The sequence below is a fragment of the Prionailurus bengalensis genome, chromosome E4, assembly GCF_016509475.1.
Source record: "Prionailurus bengalensis isolate Pbe53 chromosome E4, Fcat_Pben_1.1_paternal_pri, whole genome shotgun sequence".
Taxonomy (NCBI): Eukaryota; Metazoa; Chordata; class Mammalia; order Carnivora; family Felidae; genus Prionailurus; species Prionailurus bengalensis.
The window spans coordinates 39,356,804-39,371,339 of record NC_057360.1 but is presented as its reverse complement, the minus strand read 5'-3'; the positions used below and the strand labels follow the sequence as shown (position 1 = coordinate 39,371,339).

Sequence of the window (14,536 nt, the reverse complement as noted above, 5' to 3'; positions counted from 1 at the left end):
ATACCAAATTAATTTCACTTAAAAGCTTTTCTTTCCTTTTAGTTAAGACAGACAACTGTAGGGGCGCCTGGGTGGCTCAATCGGTTAAGCGGCCAACTTCGGCTCGGGTCATGATCTCACGGTCCGTGAATCCGAGCCCCGCGTCGGGCTCTGTGCTGACAGCTCAGAGCCTGGAGCCTGTTTCAGATTCTGTGTCTCCCTCTCCCTGACCCTCTCCCGTTCATGCTCTGTCTCTCTCTGTCTCAAAAATAAAATAAACGTTAAAAAAAAAATTAAAAAAAAAAGACAGACAACTGTATATTAACATTCTTAAACAATGTAAACAATGCTAAAAAATTAAGATACAAAAAACACAGAATTTAAATTATGCTTTAACTACTCTCCCCTAAATTCTAATCACACTCAGAAGAAATCACTGTTAACAGTTTTGTGTTTATCTTTCTAATTGACCTTTTTCCATGCATTGATTTGCATACAAATACAAAAAAAATTGTTTTTAATATATAAATTACATCATACTATGTTTGGTACTTTAATAACATCTTGGAGGGCTTTCTGAATCAATAAAAAATACCTACACCTCCTTCCTTTCAACCAGCTCAGCTATATGACAAAATATTTTAATTATGTCCTTCCTAAGATGAATTGTTTCTAACTATTCACCATAAACAATCCTCATACATGACTTCTGTGCATTTCAAATTTGATTAGACAATGGCACACTGGTGTCGAAAAGGACCATACCAGTTTATACATCCACCAAGAGGGGAAGAGAGTGCTCACTACTCCCTTTATTCTCATAAACACTTGTTATTAAAGTTAACCAAGTAACAAGGTGCCCAGTATCATAGACCAAGCAATCCCTTAAAGGTTTGAAGTCTTCAAATATTCAATGGAAGTCAAAGGTGTGATTCTAATAATTTACCAAAGAATACGGAAAGTGACCAAAGCCTTCTCTGCGGTTACTTTTTTTTTTTTTTTTTAAGCCCCTTTATTTTACCCATCCTTCCACCTACCTTCCCTCTGGCAACCACTAGTTTTTTCTCTGTATCTGGGGGTTTTTTGTCTCTTTTTTTCTTTGTTCATTTGTTTCGTTTCTTAACTTCCACATATGAGTGAGGCCATACGGTACTTGTCTTTCTCTTTTTTATTTCATTTAGGACTGTACCCTCTGGGTCTATCCATGTTGTTGCAAATGGCAAGATCTCATTAATTTTTATGGCTGAGTAACGTGTGTGTGTGTGTGTGTGTGTGTGTGTGTTTGTGTGTGTGTGTGTACACACCTCATCTTTATCCAGTCATCTATCGACAGACATTTGGGCCGCTTCCAAATCTTGGCTATTGTAAATAATGCTGCAATAAATATAAGGTGCATATTTCTTTTTGGATTAGGGTTTTCATTTTCTTTTTTAACAATTTTTTTTAAGACAGAGAGAGACAGAGCGTGAGTGGGGATGGGGCAGAGAGGGAGGGAGACACAGAATCCGAAGCAGGCTCCAGGCTCAGAGCTGTCAGCACAGAGCCCGACACGGGGCTCGAACTCACGAACTGTGAGATCATGACCTGAGCTGAAGTTGGACGCTCAACCGACTGAGCCACCCAGGTGCCCCTTAACAATTTTTTTTTAATGTTTATTTTCGAGAGACACAGAGAGACAGAACATGAGCTGGGGAGGGGCAGAGAGAGGGGGAGACACAGAATCCGAAGCAGACTCCAGGCTCTGGGCTGTCAGCACAGAGCCTGATGTGGGGCTCAAACCCATGAACCGTGAGATAACGACCTGAGCCGAAGTCGGATGCTCAACCGACTGAGCCATCCAGGCGCCCCAGAGTGTTTTCATTTTCTTTGGGTAAATACCCAGTAGTGGAATTACGGAATCGTATGGTAGATCTATTGTTTGAGGAACCTCTATACTGTTTTCCACTGTGGCTGCAATTTGCATTCCCACCAACAGTGCACAAGGGTTCCATTTCCTCCACATTCTCTCCAACACTTATTTCTTGTCTTTTTGATTCTAGCCAGGTGTATCTGTCAGTTATATATTTTAAATTATGCCTGATGTAAGAAAATGTCTTTATATCTGGATCATGCCCAAGTTGATTTAAACGTCAGGGCTACATGTTATTTGTTGGCAGTCCAAGGTAAACAACTTAAACAAATGTTCTTGATCTTATGTCACCATGTATTTAATGAGATGATTTCTTTTCTTTGTGATTACAGGGGTAGTATTTAAATTTTTTAACAGACAAGTTTAAGAAAAGGCATTAACAAAATATATATGGAAACAGTTATTCCCCAACTTCCATTTTGATCAAAATAAATTAACGTTTCTATTCTGATGCATCAGATAGTGGGGAGTGGGCACTATTTTTGGTCAATAGAAATAGTGGCTTATTTTGGAAATGCCTTTACCATTGGCTCTATCTTCTACCTGTGGTGATCCAGAAATGAGTGAAAGAAAAAATAGGTATCAGAGAATAAGAATTTAAATAACCCCAAGGCACTAATCTTATGGTAAGAGGGGTCCATTAGCAGTTTCTGTTAAGGCTGACACTATGATTGGAATGATAAAAAAGCTGTTCCTCTCAGCCAGACTTAAAAAAATCTATTATCAGATGATTTATTCCTAAAATCCTGAAACAGAAGTGGTCAATTTAGGTCTATAAAAGACATAAAAGAACCTTGTAGCTATGGGCTGCTGGGAATAATGAGGTATTGTGTCACATCATGAAATTCTGGGACAAGTGGCTGCTTTTTAACTCACTCAGGAAATTCTGGGACAAGTGGCTGCTTTTTAACTCACTCAGAAGCAGTTATGCCTGACACACATCTCTCTTCACTACTACAAAGCAAGTTCCACCGGAACAGGGATCTTTGTTTTGTCCACTTAATTATCCCAAGCACCCAGAATACTACTAGGTGCTCACTAAATAGTTCTTGAAAGAATGGCCGTAAGCAGTGGCCTAAGACTCACAGGCAGTGTGTGTATGATATTCTGAAGCAAAGCACACACTCATGAAATTGAAGTCCTTTTAAAAAGGTTCATTTCCAGACTATTTTCACATTTCCTTCCCTTCTTTCTTTCCCTAGGTTTTGTCTCAAGTCCTGGGACCTGAACGATTCCTTCTTCTGGACATATTCCATGGTCCTGTTGAGCGGTGAAAGTGACCAGAACCTCCTTTATGCTCCCTCCTTTATGCTGTACTGGCATCTACCTAAGACTCAGAAACATGTAGTGGCTTATCCTCCATTGTGCTAACATTAGGGCAATAGATCAATTTTGTACTATAACTTTAAGTTTAGCTTTATATTGTAAAAGAAACCTATAGCTAACAGTGTATTTAAACACACACACACACACACACACACACACACACACACAGACATAAAATAAACAGAAAAATAAAACTTTTTTCAAAAGCTCTTTTGACTAATATTACAGTTAATTTCTAACCTATGCCATTTATATATCTAGTTATATTTTTTCCAAAAACTTAAAGCAAAACACCCAAAAAACCCAAGAACAAATTACCTTTATGGATGAAGCAGCATACAGCATGTCTTCCAGGGTAAAATGGCAACACTGGTTCAAATATTCTTGGCAAAATTCTTGAATCAGCTGCAGATTATACAGGCTATCGGCCAAAGACATGGTTTCTTTCAAACAAATATCTTCAAATAGGAAAAGAGCAAGGTGATGACTTGGGGCTAATTTGATAATATACATTTCATATTCATTTTGTAACTAGTGGCTTAGAACAAACACACAATTATGTGGAATCTGGTTTACACACTCATACAAACATAGTGGCCACTCCACAAAAAGACTTAGCACTACCACACCTACTCAACTATCTTCCTCAGGGTGATACGTAAGAAGGTTCTTTAAAGAGCCTTCATTACTTACTAAATACTGTTACTGTTGCCTTAATATCTGTTACCATCTTTCTGTAGTCCAGCAAGATTTCACTGGAACACTTACCCTCTAATCTGACCACACCGGGACAATAAAAATGAATAAGAGCAGCTAAAGCACAGCCATCTGTACCATCTTTCAACAAATTTTCTACCAATGGAATGCAAGGCAATTGCTTGAGCAATGTTTGCTCCTTCCTATAACGAGCCTACAATAAAAAAAAAAAAAAAAAAAAAAAAAAAGAGAGAGAGAGAGAGATGAAAATCAGTAACTAGCAGCCAACATACAGGAAAAAAAAACCAGTATTGTAGATTATATCAGTAATACAAATCAAGAGAAATAAAAACTACTCACCAACATCCTTCTTTTCTAAATAATACCAAATATTACCAAAGTAAAATGCAGAGCAACAGCATTATAGTTCCAAAGTACTTAATATAACATGATATTGCCAAATTATATGAAATGACATTTAGCCTAAACATTTAAATATAAAAGCATCACAAAATAGATTCTGAACACTTTGTATCCAAATTGTCAGTTCTGTCCTTTTGCAGATAATAAAATGCATTTATTTTAATGCTAGAATTTAGACCACAAGTTATTTTATGGGAAGAGCAAGAGTGCCACTTGAGCAGAATTGTAAGAATTTTCAAAATTGGGGAGCAGGTCTAAGAATATGATACTATTCCTACAGGAAATTTGGCAATAAGAAATATCACTTTGAGGAACTGGAATATCACCAAGATATTCTGGCTTGGTATCTGAATGTTAAGATAACATAAATGAAGTGTAGTAACTGTGTAACTGAAAAAACCCTCCCAAGTGAGGTTTTCTTCAATGACAGAGCAAATGTAAGGATTTCTGTTCCCCCTCAGAAAAACAGAAGAAATCTTTGTTTTCCAAAGACTGCCTGGTGTGACCAGATACAACTTTACAAGAGTTTTCTAAAAACCGAGATGTGCTGTAGAACTCAGTGGTGACAAGAACAAGCCCTTGAGTCAGATGACCTAGGTTCAAATCCTGTTTCTGACATTTACTGGCTCTGTGATCTTGGACAAATCATTTAAACTCTCGTTTCTCAGTTTCCCCATAGGTCAAATGGGGATAATAATAGTACCTATTTCACAGGATCACTGAAGGAGGAAGTACGGTGATGCCCGTAAAGTGCCATGCACACTGCTGGGCACATAGCCAGCAATCACGAAAGGCTGGCCTGCTACTAGCTATTAGCTCTCCTAAAGCCAAGAGAATAATGCTGATGACTTAAGGAAGATGCATACCGAAGTGCTTTATTAGGAAAATGTATGATTATATTGGTTACTGACATTTTAAGTTTTTTAAAAAGTAACCAAAACTAACTTTTCTTCTAACTCCATCTGAACTGGTCATCTCTACATTTTATAATTCAAATATAATTATGAAATAAAATACTTTTGTGAGAATAAGAACAGAAAAATAATTTACTGAAAAAGAATATTTACTATTAGGTGGTGAAGTGATATCCCTCAGCAAAGTATATGCATTAATGAAGAATTATTTATTCCTATTTCTGTCTACCCAAGATTCATGGAACATTTTTTCCTTTTGAAGATTTTCAGAGAGCTTGTTCTTTTTAATCAGTGCACACCAGGCATCCACACTGAATGGTATGTTCCAAACTCAGAGTACCTATATTCAGAAAAAATTTACATACATGCATTATATAAATTCTTCAATGGATTATTGATTTTAATATCCTTAGAAAACTCCCTTACTTTGCTGCTAGTAGACAGTTTAAAATTCAACCATGAAAAAAGAGGAGAGAGGAGGTGAAGGGAGAGGAGAGAAAGAAAGAAGAAATCAACCAGTAGCATCTTCTAGCCTTAAGCTACCCTTCTCACATTTGGTAAGTAAGCCACAGTTCCAGATCCTTACACCCCTTTCTCTGGCCAGCTAGAAACAAAATAGTCTCCCTCTCAGAAATCCTCCAAACTGGCTGGGCTCATTCCCAAACTTCCCAGATCTCTAGGAGTAGCTCGTTTTCAGCCTACGGTCTGAACTGGACTGAGTGAGCGCTCAGGGTCATGAAACAAAGAACTGAATTGTGTAACTTGTCCTACTGCTTGCTGCCAAGTAGCACTTCTGTACAAGGCACACACACAAAGCCTTGTGAGGCTTTAGCACTAAATGCCAATGGTTTAGAACAGACTATCAGGGATTTATGAGTGGTATGCTAAAACATTTTCCTGAAGCTTATATCCTAGAAGATGTATCAGGTAAATCAACTTAATCCTCAAGTCCTGTACAACTCCCATTTGCAGTTCATGAGAATTATAGAGTCTTTTGCACTTTATCTTACTATATGGCTTTATAAAGTTACTGCATGGAGACATTCTGTATTCGTTCTACAAACTGAGAAATTTAGCATTTAAAAGGGCATCATATTTTCTCTTTCAACATTATATTGTATTTCTAAGTTATATTTTCATTTCTGAGGGCATAAAATACTTCTTACGTGGTCTATCCACCCAGATTTAATCCTGAAAGAATCACCCTTCAGGTCAAATCAGAACTGAATACAGTTTAGGTCCAATACTGGTAGGACCACAGGGAATATGTCACTTTTTACCAAACAAAAAATGTACCCTACAACTCAGGCTGAAAGGAAATGATTCCTTCAAAAATATTTTAAAATACAAAAAATTTACATATACAATTCATACTCACTTTTCTCCTAAAGTTATTAAAACTAATGAGAATCTCTATCCATACATTTTTTTTATACCTATTTACCGACAGTCTGTAAATATCAGTAGGACTAGCAAAATAATGGTTACCTTAAACTATTTTTAAAGCTTCTAATCCAAATTTTGGCCAGATTTTTTTATCTCTTTATTTTACATTATGATCAAATACCATAAAATCCAATCTCTATGCATCAACTAACAGAATTACAGGAAATGATTATACCAGCAAGACATAAACAATACCATTCTGTAATTACACTTCTGGAGAGCAAGTTGAAGTAGTTGGGCAAACTTACTGGAACCAGTTTCCAAAACCATTTGGAAGGAGACTTCAGAGGAAGCAGCAGGGAAAAAAGGGAAAGCAAAAGGTAAAGGGAAAATTCATCAGAATGGTTTTTAATTAACAAGTGACAGTAAAGTTTCTGAAAGTGGAGTTCCAAGTTATAGTTCTCATAGTATTTTTTAAATGTTAATTAATACTTTAAATATACAGGTTCCTACTAATAAAGACCTCCACCTTCTCCTCCCCTCATCTCCTCTCCCAATACAAAAATTCATTTTTCAGATATTCAGGATATTCTGTATACTTTGGCAGCAAAGAATTTTATTTCTGAGTTCTAGAATCACACATCATATTAAAAAATAAATCCAGGGGCACGTGGGTGGCTCAGTCAGTTAAGCATCTGACTTCTGATTTTGGCTTAGGTCATGATCTCACAGTTCATGAGTTTGAGCCCTGCATCGGGCTCTGTACTGACAGTGCAGAGTCTGCTTGGGATTCTCTCCTCCTCCTCCTCCTCCTCCTTCTTCTCTCTCTCTCTCTCAGTAAATAAATAAACATTAAAAATAAAATAAAAATAAAAAAAAAAAAACTGTATCACAAAAAGGGAAGTAGAAAGATTCTAGAGCTAGATTTGCAATCATTATCATTCTTAAACATTAGTAAAGCAAGTCTGATCAGGCAGTGTTTCTTTCCCAAGGGAAAAGAAGAAAGACTGTATCAGTAAATATACGAATAAAGCAAACCCCATTGCAGACTTGAAAAACATAATTTCTTTCAACTATATGACAATTTCATTTAATTAATGGACGGAAGACTAGTTGGCAATTCTTACTAAGATTTTTACAGAGTCTCTAGGGCAAGTAGCTACTTACATAAAGAGAATATAAATGTTATTAATTTTACTATCTGGAGGTATCCCAAAGAATATAATTTTATTTCTTCAAAATGATAAATACAATAAACCCATAATTTCAGTTAATATGAATAATTTGTGATTGTTTAACTCTGTATTTCCTAGCACAATTTCTAACAGCCCTGAATAAACATTTGTTGAATGAACCAAACTAAATGGGGTCTGAATTAAAATTCATATTCAACTTTTATGTAGAAAGTTTATCCTACAGGGGCTCCTGGCTGGCTCAGTCGTGTGACTCTTGATCTCGGGATTGTGAGTTCAGGCCCCACACTAGATGTAGAGATTACTTAAAAATAAAATTTAAAAAAAAGTTTTTCCTACATAAAATTAACTGTAAAAATAAGACTATTTGGAAAATAATATGAATAAAGTATTTTCAAGAACTTCAAGAATCAGAAAAAATGTCATCTCAAGACTCAGAAAAATTCCAACTTTCCATAAAGAGAGAACATGTCCAGTAAGTTTTTCTTATTGCATCAGGAGGAATAACCTTAACAATTCTGTTGCATATATTTTAATCTGTCATTTAACCAGAAGTCTTTGGCAACTGCAGTTATGATAACCATAAAAAGTATAAGAGCAGAAGCAAAAAGAAGGAAGCCACTGAGAATGTGTCAGGATTCCAACGGATAACAGAAACTTCAAAAACGGGTTTTCTTCTTTTTGAGACTAGAAAAATCCACGGAAACTGATAAAAAGCAAGTTATTGCCAATTATTCAAAACAGGAGAGGTGTAAAGGTTCAAGTTACTCCATATATCTTGTAAAATATTCAATGTGACTTTTCACTAATTCAGACTGCTCTGGCCTTCTTCCCACCTCTCCACTGACCTAATTTAGTGATAGCGATCGTATTCAAGGGAACAGGAAAACCATATAGATTGGCTATTTGAAGGAAATATGACTAAAAAAAAAGTAAATATACTAAAAGAACAAATAAATATCTATGCTATTCATGGTTATAAACGCATACTTCAATAAGTTCAAATATACAGCAAAATTTCCTTGCTGAAGGACAACTGTATTTCTGAAGCGAATAGCAACTTCCCCTCCTTTTACTTTTCAGAGAACCAGGCAAACAGCAACTTCAAATCCTGTTTTAAGATGTAATTATGAGACCAAAACATTTTAAAAGGCCACAGACAACAAGTGAAAAATTTCTTATTTTTATTAAGTCCTTACTGATGACAGGGGCCAACCTGGGCAGTTCAGATTTTCTGGAATAGTTCCCATTTCCAGCATTCCTTTGCACGGTCTTCAACACACATATGTATGACTCATCGTAAATTCCGGTTAGTTGTTTTAGGACTTGCCATTAATACTCCCCAAATAGCTCTATGTCATCCTCCGGGTATCTATAACCTCTCTGGGATTTGGGATAATTCCTGAACTTCTTCTAGGTGTTCTCAAGCCACTTTGGGAGGATGCTGGTTTGACCGGGCCTTTCCTGGAGACCTCACAAAGTTGGAATTCTTTAAGGAGTTAGAGCTGTGACCTGTCACCTCACGACTCGTGAGACCGAAATGTCTTCTCTTTTGTAGGTCTGAGAGCTATGCTGCACTGCCAACAGGAGTGTAAAATGATACAAACCCCTTGGAGACTTTGGCACTAGCTACCAAGACTACAAATGCATTTACCTTCCAATCTAGCAATCCAAGTCCTAGGGTATTTACCCTGAAAATCCAAGAATACAGAAGGACATTATTCTTTGTAGTATTATTTGTAATTGCAAGATACTAGAAAACACTTAAATGCCCATAGGAAAGTGGTAGAATAAACTATGGTACATACACACAACAGAGTACTGTGCTGCTGCAAAAAAAGGATGAGGAAGGTATCTAGGGACTGTATGGAGTAATTTCTAGGATATACTGTTAATGAACAACACAAATTGCAAAAGATTAAATATATTTTGTTAGAGGAGAAAAAACATATATATATATAAAACAGTATATATATCTGTTATATGTCTGTTACCTATATATAAAACAATATATAATACTGTGATATATATATATATATATATACACACACATACATACACACATATATATAAATAAACAAAAATGAGGATAAACCAACTGGTTACCTACAAGGGTTAGCAGGGAGTGAGGCGTAGGAAAGAGGTAGAAGAGATAAAGGGAGGGAGTAATACCTTTCTGATTATCACTTTTGTTGAGTTTTGACTTTTGGAATTAATATAATTTGGAAATCATATAATGTTCTATATATTCAAAAAAACAACATTAAATCAACAAGAATGGTGCAAAAAAGTCACTACAACTAAATGAAAACAGAAACCAATAAACCCAAATATATTTCAAAGGAATAACCCAAGCAACTTCAGAACACAGTATTTTGACCATGTATTATCAATCTAAAGAAAGAAGAATTATATTGTACTACATGAGATGACGGATGTTAACCAATATGCAGTGCCATATGTCAATTATATTTCAATAAAACTGGGAAACATATAAAAGCATTATAAGGGTAAAACAAACCAAAAAAGAAGAAGAAAAAAGAATTGCAAACAAATCTTAAACTCCTTAGCGGGTTTCTTTTTCACATTGGTATACACATAGAGAGTCTGAAACTATTATATACACATTGTAGTATTGAGCAAATTAAAATTAGTACAGTTGACCTTGAACAATACAGGCTTGAAACTGCACAGGTCACTTCCACATGGGTTTTTCTAATAAATACAGTACCATCTTGGAAATGTATTTTCTCTTCCTTATGATTTTCTTAATAACATTTTTTCTCTAGCTTACTTTATCATAAGTATTCAGTATAAAACACATATAACATACAAAATATTGTGTTAATGAACTGTTCATGTTATCAGTAAGGCTTCCAGTCAAGAGTAGGCTATTAGTGGGGCGCCTGGGTGGCACAGTCGGTTAAGCGTCCGACTTCAGCCAGGTCACGATCTCGCGGTCCGGGAGTTCGAGCCCCGCGTCGGGCTCTGGGCTGATGGCTCAGAGCCTGGACCCTGTTTCCGATTCTGTGTCTCCCTCTCTCTCTGCCCCTCCCCTATTCATGCTCTGTCTCTCTCTGTCCCAAAAATAAATAAACGTTGAAAAAAAAAATTAAAAAAAAAAAAAAAAGAGTAGGCTATTAGTGGCCAAATTTCTGGGCAGTCAAAAGTTATAATCAGATTTCTGACTGCATGGGTGGTTGGCACCCCTAAGATCCTGCATTTTTCAAGGGTCAAATGTAAATATCAAAGTATGTCATCTCAAATTACTTACTGTAAAAGTAAAAATAATAACCATGAAGTTAAGAAACCAGACAATATCTTAACCAACTAATGAAAATCAACATCACCTAGTAGGGGCAAATGGGTATCATGTGCCTCTTGATATAATACTGTGAGAAGGACACAACTTGTATAGCATTCCAGTCTAAAAAAAACAACCCCTCAATTTAATTATGAGGAAATATCAGAAGAAAACAAATGGAGGGATTTCTTTAAAAATGTCAAGGTCACGAGCAAAAAAGAATAGCTAAAGAACTAGTCCTGTTTAAAGACTATAGATATGACAACTAAATACATGACATGATCTTGTACTGAAAAAAAATTATAATATACAATTGAATGCAACTGGGACAAGTGACGAAAGTGGAATATAGGCTCTAAGTCTGATCAAAGTATGATACTGACATTAAATCACTTGTACTTTGATTATATAAACAAACAGCCTTGTTCTTAAGAAATACACCTTGAAGTACGAAGGGGTAATGGGATATGATGTGTGCAACCCTCTTTCAAATGTTTCAGAAACATTTACATACATATGTGTTTGTGTATGATGTATATGTGTGTGTGTGTGTATATACACACATACATACCTGCATACACACACATATAGAGAGAGAGAAAATTAATGCGGCAAAATGTTAGACTGATGAATCTGGGTCAAGAGTATACAGGGTTCTTTTCTATCTTGAAACCTTTCAGAAGTCTGAAATATTTCAAAATAAATGTTCTTAAAAAGCTACATTAAGGGGGCACCCGGGTGGCTCAGTCAGTTAAGCACCTAACCGGCTCAGGTCATGATCTCACGGTTCGAGAGTTTGAGCTCCATGTCAAGCTCTGCGCAGACAGCCTGAAGTCTGCTTTGGATTCTGTATCTCCTCTCTCTCTCTGTCCCTCCTCTGCCTACACTCGTGTGTCTGTCTGTCTGTCTGTCTGTCTCTCTCTCTCTCTCAAAAATAAACATGAAAAAAAATGTTATATTAAGTCTATACCAGTCCAAATCTTTGTTGAGTCTGTATCCAAATATATCCAACAACACCTATATACCTGTTAAAGAAATCTGTTCTACAATGTTCTTAGGCAAAGATGAAAATCATAGTGCTAGCATACCTAACTCATATTTACATCTCTCTAGGGCAAGCCATCTTTGTAAAATATTGCTTGGAGAAAAAATATCACGGTACCATCTCTGAATTTTAAATATGTTTAAAATGCTAAGTTCCTCATTTAACTATACTAAATAGGTTGATAATACAACACAGGCATATTCTAGATTGGGAAGTTGCTTTACCAGTAACCACAAGTAAATGACTATGAAAGAAAAATAGTACATTGGCAATAGGTATAAAGAAAGAATCAGCATTGACCACAGAAGTCCACACAAGAATAAACTATGATTATAGAATAGAATCTTAGGGGTAGAATTCCTTAAAAATGATCTAATTTAGGCAGGTGAAGTCTTCAAAATTATTTGACTGAAATAATGGTATGAAAAGAAACCAGGTAAATAAGTCTAAGAATCAAATCAAATGATGTATCTGAGAATGATGTACTATATTAGAACTTTAAATGTTTTATATATTTATATATGAAATAGACAACTTCATCAATTACAAAATTATAGGTTACAAATCAATGTTCCCCAAAGCATGCTGCAAATAACAGTAATTCCACAGGATGTTAGTAGAAGTCATTCACAGAAGAGGTCAAAGATTAAATATATTTGAGAAACAGGCTTCTTATGTAGGCCTTCAATGTACTAAAATGGGTTGTAACATTTTTAAAGGGGCACAGACAAGGCAGCATTTCCCAAATGTATTTGACTTTAGACTCTTTCTTCTGGGGTGCCTGGCTGGCTCAGTCAGTAAAGCATGTGACTCTTGCTTGATCTTGGGGTTGTGAGTTCAAGCCCCACATTGGACACAGAGCTTTAGAGCTTACTTAAAAAACAAACAACAAAAACAACTGGATTTAACAAAACTTTTAAAAAGTTGATGTTATTTTTGGGGCGCCTGGGTGGCACAGTCGGTTAAGCGTCCGACTTCAGCCAGGTCACGATCTCGCGGTCCGGGAGTTCGAGCCCCGCGTCAGGCTCTGGGCTGATGGCTCAGAGCCTGGAGCCTGTTTCTGACTCTGTGTCTCCCTCTCTCTCTGCCCCTCCCCCGTTCATGCTCTGTCTCTCTCTGTCCCAAAAATAAATAAACATTGAAAAAAAAAAATAAAATAAATAAAAAAAATAAATAAAAAGTTGATGTTATTTTAAAAAATTTCTTTCCAATAGTATCTAAAGTACTGTTTGAATAAAAAGAATTTTAAAAGTTGGTCATAGTTTTTAATTGCTAAGGAACTTGGGTCAAAGTGGAAATTCACATAGGCTGAGGTAATCAAGCAAAGATGTAGAAGCATTCACCTACTGTCTCACTGGGGAAAGTGTGGTCTATTTTGAGACTATACCTTTAAATGAAAAGCAACTAGAACTCAGTTAATTTCTTTTCTCCAAAGGCAATTCCTTAATCCAATTCCCACCCTTCTATAAAATATCTCACCAGTATTTCTGTTTTAAAAGTGAAGAATGTTGCACCGAGTAGACATGTATCTTTTAATACTGTGAGAAACAAACTTTACTCTCTATAGAGCTACTACTGTAAATTTAGGAATATAAACCCATGAATATCCAAATGGTCTACTTACCAATTCCTAAATATACATTTTACTTGTAACTTATGTTATTCCCTATGACCTAGTGTCCTCCTTTGCAAATATCATAAAAACTACTAAGGCCATGTTCAAGTCCCACATCTTCTAGAAAACCTTCTTAGGTATTCCACAGTTATCATAAAACTACAAGTAACATATACATATATGAAACTTTATGATAACCAACTGCTTAATATTTTCACTAACCTTTTGCTTTGAATTCCTTACTTATACTAATATACTGAGAAGGAAAAATTTGAAAATCATTTTAGTCACAGAATTTAGAAGCCATTTAATTCAACTTTAAAATTTTTGCAGATAAAGAAAATGAGGCCCAGAGAGGTCAAGTGCCTTGGTAAAAGTCATGAATTTAATCAGTGGCAGAACTATTCTACTTTGTCTATACTCATTTTGCCATAGCACTCTGTACAAACCCCTTAAAAGAATGAATGTTGGGCTTAATGTCATGGCTATAAACTTTAGAGATCTTTTACGTAGGGTTGCCAGATTTAGCAAATAAAAATATGAGATGTTCATGCAACTACACCAAAAAATTTTTGGTGTTTATCTGAAATTCACATTTAACTAGGCATCCTCTTTAGAATAAAAATGAATATTAGAAGCAAAAGAGCAACTTGAAAAAAAAAAACAAACAAAATAACATTAGTAAACTTTTTAAACAAAACATTTTCCTAAAACATGGCACTACTTAAAATGCCTTCCTTTTAAGG

At 35.7% G+C, this 14,536-nt stretch overlaps 1 protein-coding gene across 9 annotated transcripts in view; it reads right to left on the bottom strand.

The window, feature by feature from the left end:
• Positions 1-14,536, bottom strand: part of CAMSAP2 (calmodulin regulated spectrin associated protein family member 2) — a 113,093-nt gene that overhangs the window by 23,073 nt on the left and 75,484 nt on the right. For 5 of the 9 annotated variants that reach the window (XM_043568182.1, XM_043568173.1, XM_043568175.1 and 2 more), the window contains 3 exons: positions 6,942-6,974; positions 3,983-4,124; positions 3,533-3,672 (listed from right to left, as the gene is read on the bottom strand). In XM_043568182.1, coding sequence (XP_043424117.1) covers positions 3,533-3,672; positions 3,983-4,124; positions 6,942-6,974 — 315 coding nt within the window. The remainder of the gene's footprint in view (positions 1-3,532; positions 3,673-3,982; positions 4,125-6,941; positions 6,975-14,536) is intronic. The other 4 variants (XM_043568177.1, XM_043568179.1, XM_043568178.1 and 1 more) reach the window with 1 other exon arrangement.